Raw genomic sequence first — 22573 nt, 5'->3', positions numbered from 1 at the left:
CTACAAGGTGCTCTCTCCTGCTCCCTCATTAATATACTTAAAATCAGCTGTGATATACATACAACCACAGCATAAAAACACTATTGAAGATGGGAGTGCACACACACACATAAACACACACTGGTTTCATGTCAGCTACATAGTAGCAGGCTCACAGACTGGGACTTGGGGCAACTGGCCACGCCATTTCATTTGCTGGCTGCAGGATAAACTGCCATCGGACATTACAACAGAGGTGAGGGAGGATGTAGCCCTTATGCCATGGATGGCCATTAGTTCAACATAAAATGCTAAAGACCTGTTCCCCAACTGATGTGGCTTAACTACGTTACATTACGTGCTGATTTGGGGTCATGTTTGAGGACAATGGGAGACTGAGACTACCCTTGAGCTACTGAAGAGAGTTGAGAGAGAGGAGGTCCTTCCTGCCATTGCTACTACTGTGGCTTTCATCCACACTCACCAGATATCAGTGTATGCATGTGTATATATGTGTGTGTGCATGCCTACTACAGTGTGTGTGAATGTGTGTGTGAGTGTGTTCAAGACATAACCAAATCTGAGCCTCAGCAAGAGGAGTCTGTTGCTATCATGGGACTGATTAACACACACACACACACACACACACACACACAAACACACACGCAACAGGAGCAGGATTGGCTTATGAATATGGGGATGCTGCGTAACCCATGGATCAATCCCCCCCCCCCATTACATCGAGGCAAAGATTCATCCACACCGCAGCTGTGACAAGTGCAACAAAATCATAATCAAAAATGACATAGATTAAATGGATCCATACATAAATTCCACACATAATAATTTAAAATTAAAAAAAAAAGAAAAAAAGGAATAACAGTGTGGGTAGAACAGCTAGCACACATGTGTCACAGGAAAGGGAGAATGCCCTCTCCCATTTTCTAAAGCAGACCCACTCCTCCTCAAGTCTTCAAACGGAGGACTCTGCCTTTCTTGTGACCCCCCCCCCCCCCTCGACTAATGCAAACCCTTATGGATCCTTCCATTGGTAGACGAGCCCTTGGAAAACTGGTGTTTGTCTGCATGTTCAATAATTTTTTTTTTGTATTATTTTTTGCTGTGGCACTTCCCTTTGTGCTGTGCTGGGTGAAGTGGCGAGACGTGGAGATATTACTTATGATGAGACTTAGCGAGACGATAGCGAGCGTTTGTGTTAGGCATGCCCTTTTGTGAACACCTACACAGAAACATAAACTCACACAGGTTCATGATTTAAAAACAAAACGAGTAAAGAAGAAAAAAAAAAAAAAAAAGAGAACAAATAAAAAAGAGGCTTTGGATGGGGCCGTGAGAAAAGCCCCCGGAAGGTAGTTTGCTCCCCTCCGGACACCGAAGACTGATATTTGGCTCAAGTAAAAAAAAAAAAACGAACAAAAACGGAAAAAAAAATACTTTCTAGTGCTTTGTGGTGGCTTTCAGACATATATAAAATGTACGTTTGACGTGAATTTGACAAACAGATAAAAGGTGGTCCTAGAGAATGGTCTGAATGGAGGAGAGGAATGGAAGAAGAGATGTCGGCATGACGGAATCTTCCAGAAAGAAGACTCGAGATGCAAACAGAGGTGCTGGAAAAGGAATTGGGGTGGGTGGAGATAAGGGATGAGAAACAAAGAGAGAGTGAAAGACTTTCAGGAACATGGGATGAGAAGAAAAAGGATGGATGATGCGGAACATGAAGGATGACAGACGTGAAGAGAGTTTTGGAAGGAGAGCAAGGGATGAAGGGAGGACACAGCAGGAGAAGAAGACTGAGGGTGCGATGGTACAGGTACCCTGCGACTCTTTAAACAAACCTCACAGTAAGGCACAGAGCTCTGCTTGTGTTGATCATTCATGCCGCCTGATTTAAAGTACAGAGAGAAGCGAGACAAGACCGAATGAACAACCAAACATACACACGCAAACAAAACATTTATGATGGATGCAAATTTTTTCCCTTTTCTCCCCTTCGTATCTCTTTTCTCCTTCACCCTTTTTTGTCCTTCCCTTCACCTCCACTGCTCCCCTCCTTTCTTCAGAGGAGTTGATCCCGTGATGTGTGTCCTCCGTGAAGATCTTCACTCTTTAGCACCAGAATATTGCACTCACTTCATCATCATCACCATCACCATCATCATCTCCATGACAGCACAGGGCTGGAGTTGGAAGTTCAGAGGTTTCTACTCCTTTTCCTTTATTGTCTGTCCAATTGCAAAAGGAAACTTGTCCTGCAGGACCGAGCCAGCCCTTCAAGCTCAACCTACACAATGCCAAAGGCGTGAAGCTGCCAGGAATTTTTTGGATTTGAGCATAGACAGTAGATTTGAGCACAAAACTTTACATTGGAGGTGCCCTACTTCCTGTTTCATAAGACCCATTAAGAATGATGACACTGCCCCCTGTTGGTCTGGAGGAGTAGCCTTATCACAATCATACACAGTGCACGCAACATAAGTGCAATGATAAAAATAATACATTTAAATTAAAAACAAAAAAACAGCCATAGTACAAGAATCAAAAAGGTGGTAATGATACAATCAAGTCTTTAAATATGAATCAAGACTACACTACAACTTAAATATTTTTGGTGCAATGCAGGTCCTTTAAATAAATAGCATTGATTGTGTCACCTCATGGCTAACTGCCCAAGTAGCAGCTGACAATGCAACTCATCTGACCCAGCACCTCGCCAGATGAGGCCAATATCTGTTCCAGTGTCAGCTGCCGAAAGATCTAGAGGGCAGTTAGCCACACAGGGCTCTTATTGCACGGTAACCCTCTGCAGTTTTGGTCATTTGTAGCGCATACTCCTCCATAAGAAACATGCATTAGGGAACCCGTTAGCGAGCCGAAGGTGAGAAAGGTTGATCTTTCGCGGCTGGAGAGATGTCTATGGGGAACAGAGCCAAATGGAGTGTGATGGAGGCTTTGTGCAGGTTAAGCTGAGCGGGCTGACGCTTCGACATCAAACACGACACATGCGTGTTTCCATTAAGTCCTTCGTTTATTCAGTCACTGTTTGTTGATTTCTTCATATTTAGCTTTTATTTCGTTTTTCTTTTTTTTTTTTCTTTTTCCTTTTCTTTTTTCGCCCAGTGCCAGGCAGCCCATATCCGTGTTGTCCCAGTGGGCCGCCAGATTGGGCAGGGTTAAGCTGTGGGCGTGGCCGGGTGCACTGATTGGTGGAATGACATTCCTGGATGTGGCTAATGAGGGGGTGGGACATATCACCTTGGGGGTGGGGGTGTGAGAGAAGGGGCGTCTGTTCATTGGTTGAAATGTGTTCCTGCTTCCCCTCACTGTGGTCACTGTGGTCACTGAGGTAACGAGGGGTGTGGCATGGTATTGAGGGAGCCTTAAGAGAGGATTTGTTTTGATGCAGTGTAGGCGGAGCATGGGCAAGGGCAGAGGCGTGGGTATTGGGCAGAGGCGGCCTGACAGACAGGCCTTAGAGTTTCTGTTTCCCGGAGACGATGCTGCGGTGGAGCTCGTCGGTCAGCTGCGTGTAGCCCCCCCTACTGGAGTCCAGGAAGTACAGTCTGTCAGACACCATGCTGGGGTCGAAGCCCTCGCGACGCATGTCCGTCTTCTGAAACTTAAAGGTTCCTGAGAGAAAGAGACAGGCAACCAGCTCTGTAAGACACGGGAAGGTGGCTCGCAAATGAGTGTATGTGTGTGTGTGGGTGGATGGGGGGGTATGTGTGTGTGAGTGAGTGTGGACATTGTGTGTGTGTCTTGGGTAGGGTGGGTCATATGTGTGTGTGTGTGTGTGTGTCTAGGGTAGGGTGGGACATATGTGTGTGTGTCTCGGGTAGGGTGGTACATAAGTGTGAGTATAAACATGTGTGAATGTATGTTTTGGAGTCTCACCCGTCTTGTTGACCTCTGGCAGGAAGCGTAGGAAGACGGGTCGGGCGTAGGCGGGCAGGGCCTTGTCCATGTCCCGCACAAACTTCTCCAGGTTGGTGCTCTGTTCTGGGTCTGCGATGGCTGCCATGCCTGCTTTGCCCTCCAATCCTGGGGGGAGGGAGAGAGAGAGAGAGAGAGAGAGAGAGAGAGAGAGAGAGAGAGAGAGAGAGAGAGAGAGAGAGAGCGAGTGAAAAATGACCAACAGACACAGAGAGAGATGTGGGATCACACACACACAGAGAACAGAAACATGCACATACACATACCACACACAGCAACACACATAGGAGACGCGTTGCTACAGGCGCAGACGCTTCAAAAACGCCTTGGCAAAGCGTGCCGGGCTAAACGCTGGAAAAAAGTTAAATGTTATAGCCATCGTAATTAAATACCCCTAATATCAACCTTTCGCCTGCATCTGCCATTGTCCCACCATTCCCATAGACACATATACATGTATATATATGTCTATGACCGTTCCTACCACATCTACTGGCATCAAAACAGGAAGGAAGTGGTAAAGTAGTAAAGCCCGCCTCTTGCTTGATCTGATTGGCTGCCATGGCCAAGTGTGACATTGATGAGCTTATGCGCGCCTAAAAAATGCTTAAAAAACGCAAGGCGCATAAAAGGCGCGCCGTACCATAGGAAACAATGGTTTTGCTAGCGTCGCTTTTTAGAAACACGTCTGGTGTGTTCGGCCTATACGATAGGCACACGTGCACATCTGCAGACAAATACACCCACAGAAACCAACATAAACACACACACACACACACACACACACACACACACACACACACACACACACACACACACACCCCCATACACATAGGCAGAAACTATGTATCATATGTAGAATCATTTCGCAGTGACATCTCATTGATCTGGACAGGAAAAACTTTCCCACATTGTCCTTTTTTCCCCTGAGATGTCACAGTACGTTTCCCACAAAACCATAATCTCCCACAGGGCACCATCTCAACATTATCTCCCTGACCTCCTGTCAAGCCCAAATGCTGTCTGCATTATTCAAAAGCGGAGCGCTGCCGCTCAGCATCAGTCATGGAACTCAAATACAGCTTCTGCTTTGGCTGATCAGGCATCTATGATGACGCATGGGTTATCAGCATACAGAGTAATGACACAAGAAATGCTGTGAAGCATCCTACAATCCACTAACACAGAACACACGGCACGCTCCACATCTTGGAAAGGAAAGTCTTTGGGGTCATTCTGTGTTCATCAAATTTCAGGAGATTTTTATGTCTGTATTTATTGTCCAGATTTTACAACCATATAGCATATTAGATATTAGAAGATAGTTTTTTTTCAGTCTGTAAACATCAAGGAACTTCAATCTTTTGTGAATAGTTATTCTTGACTATTTATTCCTACCTCAATGCAAGATAAAAGTTGTACACACACACACACACACTCTCACACCTTACAGACAGAGTCACTTTGAACAATGGAAAATTCAGCCATCGCTCATTTCCAAACAAACGCTGAGTCACCCTCAAACTTCCTCAAAGGCACTGATAAAATGATTGCTGCACCATACTTTAGGGGGTTTTCCTTTAAAACTAAATGTATCTACCTATATACAGTACAGTGTATATACAGTACAGTGCAAAAAAAAGTAGGCATTTTTCTTTTCACACATTTTTTGTTCTGCATTAGTGTGTCTATATAATACATTTACATACTTTCTTTTGTATGCATTTTGTATCTTGTTGATTGGTAAGCAAAAACGATTCATGCTATTTTGAAAGCATCCACATAACATTATGTCAAACTTGCCTAAAACTGCACAGTACTGTATGCGCTAGACTTCACAGGGTTCAGTGAGAGTCAGTGGCAGTGCCAGTGCCTGTGCCTGTGTGTGTTAGTGTGTGTATGTGTGTGTGTGTGTGTGTGTGAATGAGTGTATTCAAGTGTCTCCATGTGTGTACCTGGCACTTCCACGCCGTACACCACCACGTCCTTCATGTCGAGCAGACGGCTTAGGGTTCCCTCCACCTCGGTGGTGGACACGTTCTCCCCCTTCCAGCGGAACGTGTCTCCTGTCCGGTCCTTGAAGTACATGTAGCCGTACTTATCCATGATGAGAACGTCGCCTGCAGAGAGCAAGGACAGAGGGAAAGATGGTCAGACACAGACAGAGTAACAGACAAGGAGCATGAGAAAGAAAAAAAAAGAGAGCAAAAATGGAGAGAGATATAGACAGAGAGAGAGAGAGAGAGAGAGATGGAGAAAGAGAGAACAGCAGTGAGAAGGAGTGAAAGTTGTTGACTTATCATTCGATTGTATTGTGTTGCACATAACTGACGAGTAAAACACTGTAATATGTAAGAGATAATGTATAGTCCGGCGCTCATAATCGAAAAATAAATCCAGACGGGACGAACAGGACCCTGACGCACAGCAGAGGAGTCTTGTATCGTCGTGAAGGGATTTATACTTGCGGAATGATATAAAAGATCAACAAAACCCCTTGCCTATGACAGCGGTCATTCATTTTTCGCAGCGGTCAATAGAAAGAAATATCAGACCTGAACGTTGGGGTGGCCCAGTCAAATCAACAGAACTTTTTGGAACATTCTGAGGAACTGTATAATAAACTGCAAGCCTAACCTAAATTCACTTGTAAGAAAGCAAGAGAGAAGGAGAGGGACGGAAGGTAAGGCAGGGGGACACAGTGGGCTGTTGGGCTGTGCCTCTCGGTGTCAGCTGGTAATTCATCTTAATCCCAGATCCTCTTCCTGTACAGGTGCTTTACAAGTTCTGACCTCCCAGGAACCAATCCAATCCTACATTTCACTACACAGTGTGTGTGTGTGTGTGTGTGTGTGGCACTTACAATGTCTGTGCACTTACATAACGTAAAAACTACAAACACAGTCGAGGCTGACTCTGTTCTGTCTGAAGAGGGGCTTTGGTAAGTGGCATGTGTGGTGGACACATGGATATAAGGCGCTGTGTGCATGAATGGCAATGTGTGTGTGTGTGTTATGCTGATGGTACCTGATAGGTAGGCACTATCTCCTTTCTTGAAGACGCTGTCGGCAATTTTCTTACTGGTGGCGGTCTGGTTCACGTAGCCATCGAAGCGTCGCAGTGGGTCATTCTGGATGATCCGGCCCACCAACTGACCAGGTTCACCTGGGGAAGCAAGGACGGAGGGACAGCAGGCAGTGGTGGTGGTGTTGATGGGGGGGGGCGAGATGGAGGGAAAACGAGACGGAGAGAAAAGAGGAAGAGAGAAAGAATGGAGAGGGGGAGGGGAAGAGCGAGAAAGACACAATATTAGCAATGGATTTGGCAACCAACTGACTCAGCGGTATGTGGGTAAGCGGTAAGTGACACGTGTCAAATCGTGGTTAACAATGTCAGATGAAGGTCAACCTAACCGTGCCATGGGTATAAAGGAAGCATTTATGGTCATGACCTCAAGCTGAACATGACACTGAGGGTGCAATAGTACACTACCCTGGATGCAACATTGCTATTTTGAGATTGTGTTTACTTTTTTCACTACTAATTTCAACAGATCCTTTTACCCTGAGTGATTTATACCCCCCTACGGTATAGGTCCTTAGGGATTGAACCGGTGACTTCAGTGTGGTAAGCACCTTGCTCTACCAGTTGAGCTGCACAGACATCTGACGAGTTGCATTCATTAGAAAGCAGCCAGCAGCTCCTGGTGCTTTGGCAGAACTATGCCCAAGTCCTAAACCCGACTGGAATGCTGCCAGGCAGTGGGTGGGTGAGCGGGCAGAGGGGGAGGTGGGGCTCACCAGGGTAAAGCTCCCTGGCAGATACACATGGGAGGGGGAGGGAAAAGGAATGAGCAAATGGTGCACTCCAATGGGACTGAGACTGGGTTAACTCCAGACGGCAGCTAGTCTGGACAGACAGACGAACAGACAGACAGACAGAAAAAAGTACAGTGGGAGAGACAGACTTCCATGCCCCGAGTGTGATGAACAGAGGTGAGACAGAGTTAGAAAGAGAGAGAGAGAGAAAGGGGGGGGGGGGATTGTGGAGAAAGAGAGAGGAAGAGTATGAGAGAGAAAAGTGTGTGTGACTAACCAGGCTGGCAGGGGATACACACTCCATCTGGTCCTCTGATGAGCTCCATGGTCTCCTCATCCACCTTCACCAAGCGGATGGGGTAGACGTAGGGTAGGATCCGGCTATTGAAGCCACAGGCACCTATCTGCTCAGGACAAGCGCGCGTGCACACACGCACACAAAACAATAAATAAATAAAAAAATGCATACACACAGAATATTTGAATGCATACACACAGAAACAACAACACCACTCAAGTTCAGCTAATTCTATTTTTATTTGAACTGTATTTATAATTGTTGGTGTGTGTTAAAACATCATTCTAAACAGTGAGTGATTCACTAAGCAGTCAATTGGGGCTCTCCTTAGGGTTCTGTTTGTGTGCGAGAGAAAGAGAAGCAGAAAGAGAATGTGAGTGTGTGTGATGCTGATAGTAACCTCACTACAGAATTTAAGAGAGTGTGTCTGAGAGAGAGAGAGAGAGAGAGAGAGAGAGAGAGAGAGAGAGAGAGACTGAGCATTCCCATGTTTGCTGCCTGTGGACTGAGAGTTGGAAATAAGCGCGTGTGTGTGTGTGTGTGTGTGTGTGTGTGTGTGTGTGTGTGTGTGTGTGTGTCGTCTACCTTGTTGTCGAAGTTCCCAAGGCTGCAGTTGCACTCGGTGGCACCATAGAACTCTGCGATTTGCGGAATGTTGAAGCGGCCGGTGAATTCCTCCCAGATAGACTGCCGCAAGCCGTTGCCTAACGCCATGCGTACGCGGTGCTGCTGTTCCGTCTCGCGCAGTGGCTGGTTGAGAAGGTACCGGCAAATCTCACCGATGTACTGAACAATCTGGAGAAGCAATGCAGACCAATGAATACTACAATCCAGGCTTTTTGAGTGTGAGTTTTGCACAGTGGGTGTTAGGTGAAAATTCACTCAAGTTACCTCAGGACCCCAGAGTTGCATATAAGTATATTTATTAAACAACAACAACAACAAGCTCGTTGGGCTCACCCACGTCCCGGCAGGTCAGAGAGAAGCACAGGCTTACTCCCAGACTGCAGCAGATGAGAGAGAAGCAATCGCACACACATCTCACAAGGTTTATATAGATAGAAGTTAGCGTACTGACGCCAAAATAATTTGTCAGCAGGGATAACCACGTGATGGGTCTCTGACGTCCGAGGATATCTAACTATGATTTCTGTCTTGTAAAGATGTCAGTTCGACCCTTCTTATCACCTCTGGTCCAAACATGCTTATACACATATTCAGACTAAGTGGCACCTAATAATCTAAGTTACACACACACAGAAACACAGAAAAGCCATGTTCCTGATCACATAAGCGCATGATTCATACAAGGCAATTATTAATAAAAGGCACTTGATTAATATATTCTTAAGTCGTTAACAGTGTTTCGAAATGATCTCTGTCAGTGGGATCTTATCTACGAGGTTTCATTGAGACCGACTCCTAAACCTCCAGGCTGAAGTGCCAGGCATGATCAGGGGACCTACAACATTCCTTTGTACGTTGCTTTGGAAAAAAGCGTCTGCTAAATGAGTAAATGTAAACATGGTGTAGGTCAACAAGAGAGCACATGGAGGATCATACACAACACGCCTAAATAAATCAGTGGAGAGAAAATGCAAAAAGCTATGACATTACAGACATACAGTTAGGTCCATAAATATTTGGACATTGACACAATTTTCATCATTTTGGCTCTGTACACCACCACAATGGATTTGAAATGAAACAATCAATATGTGCTTTAAGTGCAGACTTTCAGCTTTAATTTCAGGCTATTTACATCCAAATCAGGTGAACGAACGGTGGTTATATGTGGCCCCCCCTTTTTAAGGGACCAAAAGTAATTGGACAAACTAACATAATCATAAATCTAATTGTCACTTTTAATACTTGGTTGCAAATCCTTTGCAGTCAATGACAGCCTGAAGTCTGGAACCCATAGACATCCCCAGACGCTGGGTTTCGTCCCTGGTGATGCTCTGCCAGGCCTCTACTGCAACTGTCTTCAGTTCCTGCTTGTTCTTGGGGCATTTTCCCTTCAGTTTTATCTTCAGCAAGTGAAATGCATGCTCAATTGGATTTAGGTCAGGTGATTGACTTGGCCATTGCAGAACATCCCACTTCTTTGCCTTAAAAAACTCTTTGGTTGCTTTCGCAGTATGCTTCGGGTCATTGTCCATCTGCACTGTGAAGCGCCGTCCTATGAGTTCTGAAGCATTTGGCTGAATCTGAGCAGATAATATTGCCCGAAACACTTCAGAATTCATCCTACTGCTTTTGTCAGCAGTCACATCATCAATAAATATAAGGGAACCAGTTCCATTGGCAGCCATACATGCCCACGCCATAACACTACCTCCACCATGCTTCACTGATGAGGTGGTATGCTTTGGATCATGAGCAGTTCCTTCCCTTCTCCATACTCTTCTCATCATTCTGGTACAAGTTGATCTTGGTCTCATCTGTCCATAGGATGCTGTTCCAGAACTGTACAGGCTCTTTTAGATGTTTTTTGGCAAACTCTAATCTGGTCTTCCTGTTTTTGAGACTCACCAATGGTTTACATCTTGTGGTGAACCCTCTGTATTTACTCTGGTGAAGTCTTCTCTTGATTGTTGACTTTGACATAGATACGCCTACCTCCTGGAGAGTGTTCTTGATCTGGCCAACTGAGGGAAATAATTCTTCTGTCATCCACCACAGTTGTTTTCCGTGGTCTTCCGGGTCTTTTGGTGTTGCTGAGCTCACCAGTGCGTTCTTTCTTTTTAAGAATGTACCAAACAGTTGATTTGGCCACACCTAATGTTTTTGCTATCACTCTGATAGGTTTGTTTCGATTTTTCAGCCTAACGATGGCTTGCTTCACTGATGGTGACAGCTCTTTGGACTTCATATTGAGAGTTGACAGCAACAGATTCCAAACACGAATACCATACTTGAAATTAACTCTAGACCTTTCATCTGCTCCTTGTCAATGAAATAACGTACTCCCTTTATGAGGGAATAACATACACCTGGCCATGGAACAGCTGAGCAGCCAATTGTCCAATTACTTTTGGTCCCTTAAAAAGCAGGGGGCCACATATAAAATGTGTTGTAACTCCTACACCGTTCACCTGATTTGGATGTAAATATCCTGAAATTAAAGCTGAAAGTCTGCACTTAAAGCACATCTTGATTGTTTCATTTTAAATCCATTGTGGTGGTGTACAGAGCCAAAATTATGAAAATTGTGTCAATGTCCAAATATTTATGGACCTAACTGGTCATTAAGGCAACATGTCTTGAGTGAAAAAATATCATTCATCTCAAAACAAGGAATAGGAATTTTGTGGCAAAACACAACACACCTTATGCAACGAATGTCTATGTTACAAAACATGGATATCTGATGGCATCGCGATGGTCACGGAATGACCTTAGTTCTGTTGTTAAAGTCTGTGACAGGACAAATGCTGTCAACTTTTACTGTCACTGAAGTCAGAGGACATAAAAGATAAACATTGCTTATGCAGACAGACCGTCTTCTGGCATGGCTTTATTACACTGCTTTTAGTGATTTAGTGGCCCATGTAGGAGGTACATGCTGCTGTAGATGCTACCATGTTACCTTAGCAGGCAAACACTGTCCTTAAAGCCTGTGCTAATTACATTCCTAGAAATAATAAAATATTTCACTTCAGTCAATCTACAGAACTGCGGCAAGAATATAAAGCCTTGGGCAGTTATTTAACTCTGCGCTTTAATCTGTGTGCAGAAAATCAGAGGCATTTTGATTTGTTTCTTTCATTGCTGGAAGGGAATGAAATGTAGCCATTTCCATGGTGATATCATTGCTTCCTACTATTTTGGATTTCAAATCATGGCGTGGTGTGAGCCCAAGTAATCAATTCTGCAGTGCCAAATGCACAATTCCTTGCATTGTCAGCATCCTACCTGCACTCAGCTTATGCAATATGCAAGAGGCAATCATGTGAACTTCCATCACCGCTAACCTCAGTGGCTGACACACAACACCGCACAGACTTTCAAAACAACACGACACAAAACAAATACCGCTACAATGGTACCGGTGTTCTTCTTCTCACAGCATTTTATCCTTTGTGTGGCTACACATCATTAGACCTGTGAAATATGCGCCCCTGTATGTACTTGTCCTAACAAAAAATCATTTTTCAGGTGCTACGGTAGGCTTAACAGGAATTTGCTCTTGTTTTGTATACAAACATACAGCTGAAGCTTGTGTCGGGTGCTGGGATAAGCTAAAGTAATTTAATTCAGGTCACTTCTGTACATTTAATTCACACTAAACCAGACCAACAGGCAGCGCCACATCTTACAAAAAATAGTGAGTGTAATTCTCAGTCTGGTACTGAATGGGTGCACAACCAAAAATATCCCAAATATTTGATGTCTTATCTGGCAAACGTGTGTTTGTGCACGCTTCCACAAGTTATTAATTAATCTGAAGAGGTAGTTCATAGAAGTCATTTCTCATAGAAAGACTTCACCCACTTCACTCCAGCTAGGGGGAAAAGCTGCCCATGATATCTGGGAAGTCCTTGGGTTCATGATCGTACTGCATGGTTGTGTACAACATGTGTAATGTGTACGCTTAACTGCAGTAAGCCTGGGGTGACAACCTAGCTATGGTTGATGTAAAAAGGTTTGAATCCACTCACAGTGCATTTGTACTTGATGCAGTCGTCCCAAAACTTGGAGGCTGAGAACTTCCTCCTGATGACAACGGTCATCCCATGGATCAGACACTGGCCCACTCCGACAATGTTGCCTGAGAGAGGAACGTGTGTGTGTTGTGTGTGAGTGAGTGAGAGAGAGAGAGAGAGAGAGAGACAGGGTAACATAATGTGATGCTTCACTTGTACACTAAAGACAAATCACCAAAAGCAAACCTAACAAATTGCACAACTTGAACAATAATCAAAAGAGACACTAATCAAATGTATATTCTGCTACTGACTTCACATCAAGTAAAATGTCACCTTTTGAGTGTAAATGTGTCAGTGATCTACACAGGTTTAAGCTGTTAACAGGAAGCTGGTTACTAAACTTAATCAGTGGTCTGACATTACCTGCTGAGTGATAGAGGGGCAGACAGTCATACATCACATCATCTGGGGTCATCGCGAACCCGTAGTACACCAGTGCAGCCATGCGGTAGTATCTACCAATCACAAAGCCAGGGGGAGAGGGGGGGGAATACAACCACCACAGGAGAGATGAAGAGAGATTAGCAGGTGAGAATCCACGGTCCATGAGAACAAATCCCTCATTTCACAAGTGTTATGGCTCTTCATAAAAGCAGCCATAAAAACGCTTAGAAGAGCACCTACCTGCTGTGAACTACGATGGCAGCTTTGGGTAGCCCAGTAGTTCCAGAGGTGTAGATGTAGAAAAGTCGATCTGAGGAGAAAATATAGGAGGCTTGGACTAAATGTAATGTGTTCTACATGTGTTCTTTAAACAGCTGATGGTTTTAACAATCCAGAATTTTAGGTTTCTAAAAGGTGCAAGCAGAATCATACTGTTTTTTTTTCCAGGGGAAGTCGGAGACATTGTTTTTAGTGCACAGTTGCTGCCGTGTGATTGGCTGTCTGACCTGTGAAGCCGCGATCTGGTGGGCTTGGCTGGTGATTGGGGGCGGCGTCCAGCAGAGGTTCCAGGAGTTCGGTTCCCTCAGGGACCCGTTTGGGATCCCAGTCCCCGGAGCACAGCAGACCCACCGTCTTCCCCATAGAGCTGTGCACCTCACACAGGGCTGGAGTAGGGCCCAACACACACGCGCACACACACACACACACACACACACACACCACACACACACACACACACACACACACACACACACACACACACACACACACACACACACACACACACACAACACAGTTAGCCCAAACCACCCAACCTAAACACTCAGCTGACAGAATATCTCAAGGAAAACCTGTGCACTCTTCTGTTTCTATCGAAAAAGAGGGCATATGCTCGAGGCATGCTCTGAAGACTTGTGATTTCTGATTACTGGAAACTTGTGTTAGCCTGTTAGCTTGCAGTAGAAAATAGCGAGTGATCTTACATATATATAGACAGTGACTATCTGTGTGTATATATTTGGTCTATGAAATCTGTAATATATCCACTTGAATAGTTCTATATAAATGTATTTATTCAGTACTTACTTATTAGTACTTCCTTATCTGAACCCTTACTGTAATAATACATCCAAACCTGAATCTTCCCCAAAAATGTATTGATAATTGACAATAATAGCACATGTAATAATTACACGTTGTCCCAGTACTTATACAAGTACAATACCTTTAGTACAAATATTATTAATAATCGTGGATGTGATAATTAGTAATACAATAGTTTATATGATATGTATGATGTCTGTGATGATATGATACATGTGAGTACATGCATGATGGCACACACACACACTTTGCCGTGTTGGGATGTGTGTCACCACCTCCACCTCCACCTCCACCTCCATCTCCTTACCGTCGGTCAGCTCGCTGCCAAACACCACGGCCTTGGCGTTGGAGATGTTGATGCAGTGCACCAGGGCCTCCAGGCGCAGGTTGAAGTTGATGAGTGCGGCCTCCACGCCGATCTTGGCCATGCCCAGCCACAGGCCCACGTACTGCGAGCGGTTCTCCATGAAGAGAGCCACCACGTCGCCCTCCTTGTAGCCACGCAGCAGCAGCAGGTTGGCCACGCGGTTGGAGTAGGCGTCCAGCTGACGGAAGCTCCAGGCCTCGCCCGTGCCCTCGAAGATCAGCGCCGTCTTGTCGCCGTGCCGCTGCACCATCTCGGCGAAGATCTTGGGGATGGTGTTTCGCTGCCGCAGGTGTCGCCTCACGTTCAGCTTTACCCTGAGCAGCACGCCCGCCGCACTGCAAAACACAGTCAGAGTGATCGCTGATTATTTGGACACGTGCCAGGTTGAAATCGGTCCTATTGGTTACAAGTATGCTTTTTTTTTTTTATTCAGATTTCTTCTTTACTTTATTATTTATTTTCTTCTTTACTATTTTTGTACTTTCACACACATTACTGTCTGTAAAACACTTTGAGCTGCACTTCCTGTATGAAAGGATGATAATCGGATGATTAGTGGATGGTGACTGATGGTGTTGGTCATTAAAACTAAGTAAAACTGAGTTTTGTTTGTGGCAGTGCCCAGGTGGTGTAGAACATCACAACACAACAACAGCACACAACAACTAAATGTAGTAAAAACACTGCCTGCAATGAACTGAAAACACAAGAAAAACAAGGTCTGGAACCATGGTGAGAGTACAGGAACAAGATACAGGGGTTAAAGCAAAAAAAAATCCTGAGCCTGAACTTTTTTGTGTGTGTGGGAGGGGGGGGTCGTGTCCCGTGGCATGGACACATTCGCAGGGTCAAAAAAACAAACAAACAAACAAACAAACAAACATTTAGAAATTAATGATTGCAGATTATGGTGAGACTTTTGAAACTGCAATCCCAAGAAAGGTCAGCAATAGTACTCCACCTCACTACAATATGGTACTAACACATTCGCATTCACGATTTCTTTTGATATCAAGTTTTGCTGCTAAGCTTTGTCCTTGAAAGGTTACAAGATGACCTACAATCACAAGGTGACATGTTATAAGGGTATGTCAGTGGAAGAAGATTTGATTTGCAACCATTTCATTGACGATATGAAAAAGGACAGCGATTTACTTAAAGTGCAACAGTGAACTGTAGATAATAATGTAGTTTTATATTGCAACATTTCCATCATTATTTTGTTAATAGAGAATATATCAATAAAATAAATAACAAACAAAACATTAAAATGTTACAAGAACTGGTAACTTTAATGTTGGGAAATAAATACAAAACAGAACTTTGTCCATGTACTTGTTGGTGGCTTCGTCGACATTTAAGGAAAACATGCCGGTTTTTTTTTACTTTTCCGAAATACGTCTTTTAAACTCTGGTGTTATGCCGTGTGTGTTAAAATAGCGGCATGCCGATTGGATATTGACAGTTTAGTCAAACACACGTCACACACACGGTCAGTTATTGATGCCGGTACATCAGCTGTGGATGTTGCTCACAACAACGTTGTGTGTTGGAGAGCTAGTTGCATATATTAGCTTTCTCGAACACAATATACAGAAGCAAGCACCTGCTTCTCTTCACTCATTACACCAGCTACCAAAAGGCTTACTGTCCTTCCCTTCCCATCTCTTCTATCCATGCCCAGCGCCATTCATGAACTTACTTTGCATCCTACTCTCCTTTGGTGTGATGTCTCTCTACTCGGGCATCTACGCTAGGCAGAGCGATAGAGAAAAGTCGGTGTTTGAAGCACATTTTCCCAAGACCCGCCCCAATCTACTTCTGATTGGCTAATAATGTTATTTTGAGAGCGGGAGAGTTGTGCTCCTTTCATTTCATTGGCAGACGAACTCATAAACTCGAAAGTGATGGTGATGATATCGAGACGTGTTTAAAAAAAAAATGTAGCCAAACAGCCAAAAACGCCAAACGCCGCACGCCGGAAATCCGGCACGGTGCCGGAATACTTTAATCCCTGAAGATACCAGAAGAGCCAACCAAAGTTACCCACAAAACTCTCTTTACATTTTTTTTTCATTTAAAGAATGGATATCTAAGAACTAGGATATGATAAACACGAGGATAAGAAGAGATAGCTAAGATAAAGAGCAGATAAGAGATAAAGAACTTCTAGTTTGCATTATATCTACTTCCAAAGTCCACTTGAGAAACTTCAGTACGATACAGTGGACCAAAACAAATACCATAGCAAATGTTAACACAATTCACGAATTTAGAGCATTCTTTAAATAGTTTGCCTCAAGCATACTTTCTGACAGATCCTGCAATGCTACAGTCATCACAGTGACAGTGGGGCTGTATTCATGACAAATGAGGTGAATGGTAAATGACTGAGAGCAGAATGGCCGACGATCATCCAGCTGAGGTACCTGTGGGACACTGTACACTGCACACCCACAGACAGTGTGGTCCGACCGACAAGGGGAGTGATAGTGAAGTCTAGATAATGACTGAGACTGCAGTGGGTTAGGCCCTGATCTGATACCTTGGTCAAGGGCACAGCACAGCAGATTTATGGGCATCTCTCTGGTCTTAAGTCGAGTACTGTGGAGATGTCGGCTAGTTTCATGGCACGGTTACAACGAGAGCACTCAGGGAGAACGACACAGAACCAAATCAAGAGGGCGAGATGTCAGGGTTTCTGGACTAGTGGTTATGGCTGTGAATGCAGACCACTGACTGAGCGGTCATGATGTGAAACTGACTGCTAGAAAACAGAATCCCTAAGGTGTGAAACATTGAGAAAAACATACAACGTTTTTTTTACAGTTTGGAATTAGTTTCATCAGAAGTGTAAGTGTGACCCCAACAGATACTCAGAAATAACTACAGACCCGTTATTGCAATGAAACTGGTGCTGGTACGTGGCATGTCACATTAGTCAGTGGGATGAACTTTGGCACAAGACACAGAATGGTCCAGAATAGTCCAGAATGGGAATGTCCTCATATCCTGTTTGAGAGCTTGAGCAACACTGAAACTACACAGTGGGTGAAAGTCTGCTTGTGACAGGCATTACGATTACCACAACTTCTGTAATCTGTGTGAAACCTGACCAAATTTATTTCTACATGATTATTCAACAAAACATATGAGAATTTCTTCACTAACAAGGCGTTTCCTGCAATATAGGATTGAAATAAGCCAAGGTGGTTTCATAGATGATGATGCTGATAAAGAAAAGCTAATTTAACCCAAAGGCCGATATGGCTGAGGCAGCAGCTCCTCAGTCCTTGAGAACACGAATGTCTCCTAAACTGATAAGCGATAAAGTAAGTACCTGTGTGTGTGTGTGTGTGTGTGTGTGTGTGTGTGTGTGTGTGTGTGCGCGACATGTGCGTGTGTGTGTGTATGTATGTGTGCGCGCGTATTTCTATACTTTAGTACTTAGTCTAGCCTATAAGCTAGTGTGCAGAGGTCGGAGTTGTACAGCTCTCATTGTCTGTATTTGTCTTGTAATATCTATGTGATACACGGCCATTACAGCATACTTTCCATTTAGACTTTTGTTTCAACTGACCGGCGGGATTGAATTTAAAACAAATCACAGCTCCAGTGTCTCATTATGACACTCAAATATCATGAAAATGTCAAAGATATGTCTAGGCTGTATGAAATTTCAGAGGGTTACGTTAAGATATACATCAACACATTAACTGGACCAAAAAATAACATTACCTACTACTTTCAACAGAAAATACTGAGTAAAATTCAGTATATTACACTTAAAGTTGCCACAGTGCTGGACATCTCCACAGTCCAACCTTCACCATCCTATAAGTCTCTATAAATCCCACCTTGAACCAGAAAGACCTCCTTCTCTGAACCCTGGTCTTGATTCACGAGAATATGCTGATTTTCTCGTTTGAGGGCTTAGAAACAAGCCCTCCAACAAAGAACCTATTCTCCACTTTGTTTTCACAATGCCTCAGGATGCATACCAGCATACCTGCAAACCCTCTTCCTGCGAATATGCAACCAGCTCTTGACAGAATAGGGCCTTAAATCAATCAAGCCAATTTAAAAAGCACACCGAGACCCATGTAGGGAGTCATGCTTGATTCACTAGATTTCTGGAGTTCAACTGGTTGGACGAGGCACGTTCAAAGCCCACACCCTGGTTTCAATGCCCATACCTACAAAAACAAATTCCTCAGCAGCATTCCCCTCTGTACTAGTTCTTGCTTTAGATGGTAAATGGACTGCATTTATATAGCGCTTTTCTACTCATAGAGCACTCAAAGCGCTTTACAGGTTAATGCCTCAGACATCTACCCATTCACAACACTGATGGCGGAGGCTACCATGCAAGGCGCCATCCTGCACATCGGGAGCGGTTGGGGGTTCGGTGTCATGCTCAAGGACACTTCGACACTTGGTCAGGAGGAGTCGGGATCGAACCAGCAACCTTCCGATTGCTTAACAACTCCTGGACCACTGTCGCCCCATAGATCAGTGATTCTCTATCTCGCTGCTGTGACACCCTGCTTTTAATGTTTTACATATTTTCCTGCTCTGCATATCTCACCGAACTTTTGGTTAACTAGATAATCATTGTTTAGGTTATTTAGATAATCAGAAGCATTGTAGTTAGTTACTCTGATTTCAACCAGGAGCACTTGTAGCAGGGATAAACAGAATATTTTCAGCTCAGGGAGGCCCAGTAGCGGAGTTAAGAACCCCTGTTTTAGAGGAATAAGTCCCTCTTAGAGTGGTAACTGGAGGTGCACTCACTGGAGGTCTCTCCCAATCGTCTTCATGAAGACATGTAAGAACTTGTATCCCCCGGAACCCAGGTAGAAGATGATGACGGCGGGCAACACCTGATACCATGGCAACCCCAAGATTAGCCGGAACAGGAAGAGGAGAGCGGTGCAACACGCCAGACGTATCATCCTGAAAGAAAGAGAGATAAAAAAGAAAGACAGAGAGAAAGAAAGTTACACAGGTAATTTTGTTTTTAATGCAAGCTGTTTTTATGCAGTTATAATTTTTAGACGTCAACTAAAAATACAATTTTTGGATAAGAGGCTGACATTGGCACAACAGGGCACACTTGGCACAATCAAGGCACCAGAGAGTAGGTGATGATACAGAGACATAGATAATTCAGTAATATAAATATTTATCAACACACAAATCTGATAACGACATACAGGGCCATTTAAACCAGATAAGGAAAGGGTGGGTTGTAAGTTACTCAATCACCTAGACAGCAACAAAGTAACTCAATCATGCAGTCAAGCTTATTTCTGGAATGATGGGTACATTAGGTTTTATGACATTCGGTTTTTTTTTTTTTACATTTCTTAAGACCTACTCACACAATAACTGGTTCTACCATTTAGCCTATAGGTTGAGTGCATTGTCATCCCTCTAATGGGAAAATATAAATAATTGATGTCAGGATATCAAACATCCAGTTTTGAGAGAGACAACAAATTAGATGGAGTGTAGTTCAGTGGTCTTCTGACATCCCTGCAAAGGCAGTCTCAGACTTGTTTATATGTTTCTTCATTAGACTAATGAAAGATGTGGTGCTGATCCAACTGCTGCGGTTTTACATTTGCCATCAGGAAGACTATATACAGTTGGACTGTTTCACTGCTAGTTTAAAGCGAAACAAATAATGACAATGAACACGATAGAATTTCAGCGTGAAGTCTCGGTGCTACCCAATACAGTATACGCATTTACTTATTAAAGACCAGTAGCGTCGAACCATGGCGTTGGTAAGGAAATAGGGTTATTTTTATTGACACCAAGTTTGTGTATACAAACAATAAACCAAAAAAACCCCGAATGGCCGAGTTTTCATGATTTTCGGCCTTTATTAGTGCGGTTCGGCCTTTGCTCTAGTCCAGCAAAAGTGCTTCTTCAGACTATCAGCCACAGGGAGGGACTACGACTATAAGGCAGGCAGGGAATCCTGCGATGATGGGCGATTTCAGACGGGGCAATCCACACGCAAACCACCTAGACAGCATATGTTGTAATCCACCAGCCATTTGTCAGTCAAATGATGACACATGGCACGTTTGAGAGAGTGCAGGAAACATTTAATTTCAAAACACAGAAGGATCTCAACGGCGACCACAAGGTAATTCACTACAGTAAACGGCCCCGGAAATTTCAACACGCGCACTCGCAGCAGCTTCCCAACTGCAGTACACTAACGGCAAAATGATTGGCAACTATGTGCTAAGCTCAACCCACCAGAACATGCCATGTGCGGGACCGGGCCATTCCACGGACTAAAACGCTAGATACAGGCCAATCATGTTAGGCTTACATGGTCAAACCTACGATTGTATCAATCTCCCACCTGGTTCCCATTTTCCAGATTATGTATAGCCTGAGAAAGTAAGCCTATAACGTTAGGTGCGTAGATGCCTGTGCGCCACTGCCTTGGCTATCTCGATGCTGGTTTAGTGTAGATAGCCAGCAACCCCTCTTTATGGTCTGAATGCGCGTCAGTTACGGTGTCATTGTGGGCCCGGTCGTTAAGGGCACCACAGGGTCTGTCAGATGCTACCGGAACGGTTGCCATCCAAACCCCGTAAATGCACCATGAGCTGGCAAGGTTGTTAAAGGACAGCCTGGAAACCGCTGAGCCCGCTCACGCTACTGCTGGTCTAAATAATAGTGAAGAGGCCGGAAACGGACCATTTCAAGAGACACATCAAACATATCTACAAGCCATACACTGTGACATACCTGGTCTTTCGTCCACACAATCACGCTAATGTGAGTATTATGCCTGAAGTGGAACCCGTTCCGTAGAATTCCACCTTGATCGGCTTAGCAAACGCTTCCACTGCTCAGGCGTTTTCTTGCGTTGATTACACACACACACCGGTCTTCGTGCCTTCTTCCTGGCTGATAGTAACAAATACGCGTGGCGCCCACGGTCGACTTTGCTCTCGTTATTTCATCTGTCCATTGCTATAACTACAATCATTTTACTCGCCCCATTGTAACAGAGGGCTCTCTGGCTACGGTAATTCAAATGACCTTATAATTTTCTTAGGTGAGCCCGCCCCGCCGTATACACCGGCACTATGTGCTAGTATTGACTGACGCCTTCTGAACCAATCCTGTCGTCCATGGTCTGTCGTTTCACCCCAGAGAGGTGGAGCCTGCTTGAGAGAGAGATTGTACTGTCAAGGAAATACAGTCCAGTCGACGAATCATGCCGTTGTCTATGAGGCAGTTTCCACCCGGTAGTGACAAGACTGCGCTACAGGACTACAGGGCGCGTTCAGAGAGGGGAAAAAAACAGCAAGAAATTGTAGGGTGGGGAATCTGCGTACATTCATGCCATCAACACCCGATAGTCCGTTACGAAGCGCCTTGGCCATGTTCTGGCTGCGCAGGAGCCCATAATGCTGCGCAAAAAAAAAAACTCACAGCTGACAGAGCTTTCACACGCATTCACAAGGGCGACGTTCAGTTCGTCAAAAGGTTGACGTCACCCCATTCAAAGTGAATGGGGATCCGTCAACCCTGACGGATCAACGCATTCGTGTGAAAGGTCTCTGAGATGCTCTTAGCAAAATACAGCAGCAGAAAAAAAAAAGCAGTTTTCATGTCTTATCCCGTGGTGATGAAATTAATCAAAAAATACCACATACAAATCCACACTGATAACTTTTAATGTAAAAAATATTTGGGGATGTCAACACATTAAAAGGCTTAATCTTAAAACCTACTGTAAATATTAAAACCTGACAATTAATTAATTAATATGAAGGGACAACGGATGAAAACTAGCTAATTCCGGTGCATTTACATTTTTTGGGGAAATGTTTATCAATGTACACTGTCCTTTTTCAAATAAACGCATTAACAGACATTACTGGTCTATATGGTGTACAGCAGAATAAGTAGTTACAAG

The 22573-nt window shown here is 44.2% G+C and overlaps 1 protein-coding gene across 1 annotated transcript; it reads right to left on the bottom strand.

Annotated features, from left to right (window-relative positions):
- Positions 1-2699: 2699 nt before the first annotated feature.
- On the bottom strand, positions 2700-21974 carry slc27a4 (solute carrier family 27 member 4). Its single transcript, XM_012834139.3, has 13 exons — positions 21394-21974; positions 19411-19572; positions 14557-14951; positions 13652-13810; positions 13386-13455; positions 13125-13216; positions 12714-12823; positions 8635-8844; positions 8029-8155; positions 6961-7098; positions 5889-6053; positions 3895-4041; positions 2700-3630 (listed from the first exon to the last, which is right to left on the bottom strand). Exons 2-13 carry the CDS (start codon positions 19569-19571, stop codon positions 3473-3475), a joined length of 1932 nt encoding a protein of 643 aa, XP_012689593.2. The 5' UTR covers position 19572; positions 21394-21974; the 3' UTR covers positions 2700-3472.
- Between the last annotated feature and the right edge of the window lie 599 nt (positions 21975-22573).

Source organism: Clupea harengus, chromosome 12, assembly GCF_900700415.2.
Source record: "Clupea harengus chromosome 12, Ch_v2.0.2, whole genome shotgun sequence".
Taxonomy (NCBI): Eukaryota; Metazoa; Chordata; class Actinopteri; order Clupeiformes; family Clupeidae; genus Clupea; species Clupea harengus.
The sequence above is the reverse complement of the archived record's forward strand: the minus strand, read 5'-3'. Positions and strand labels throughout refer to the sequence as shown.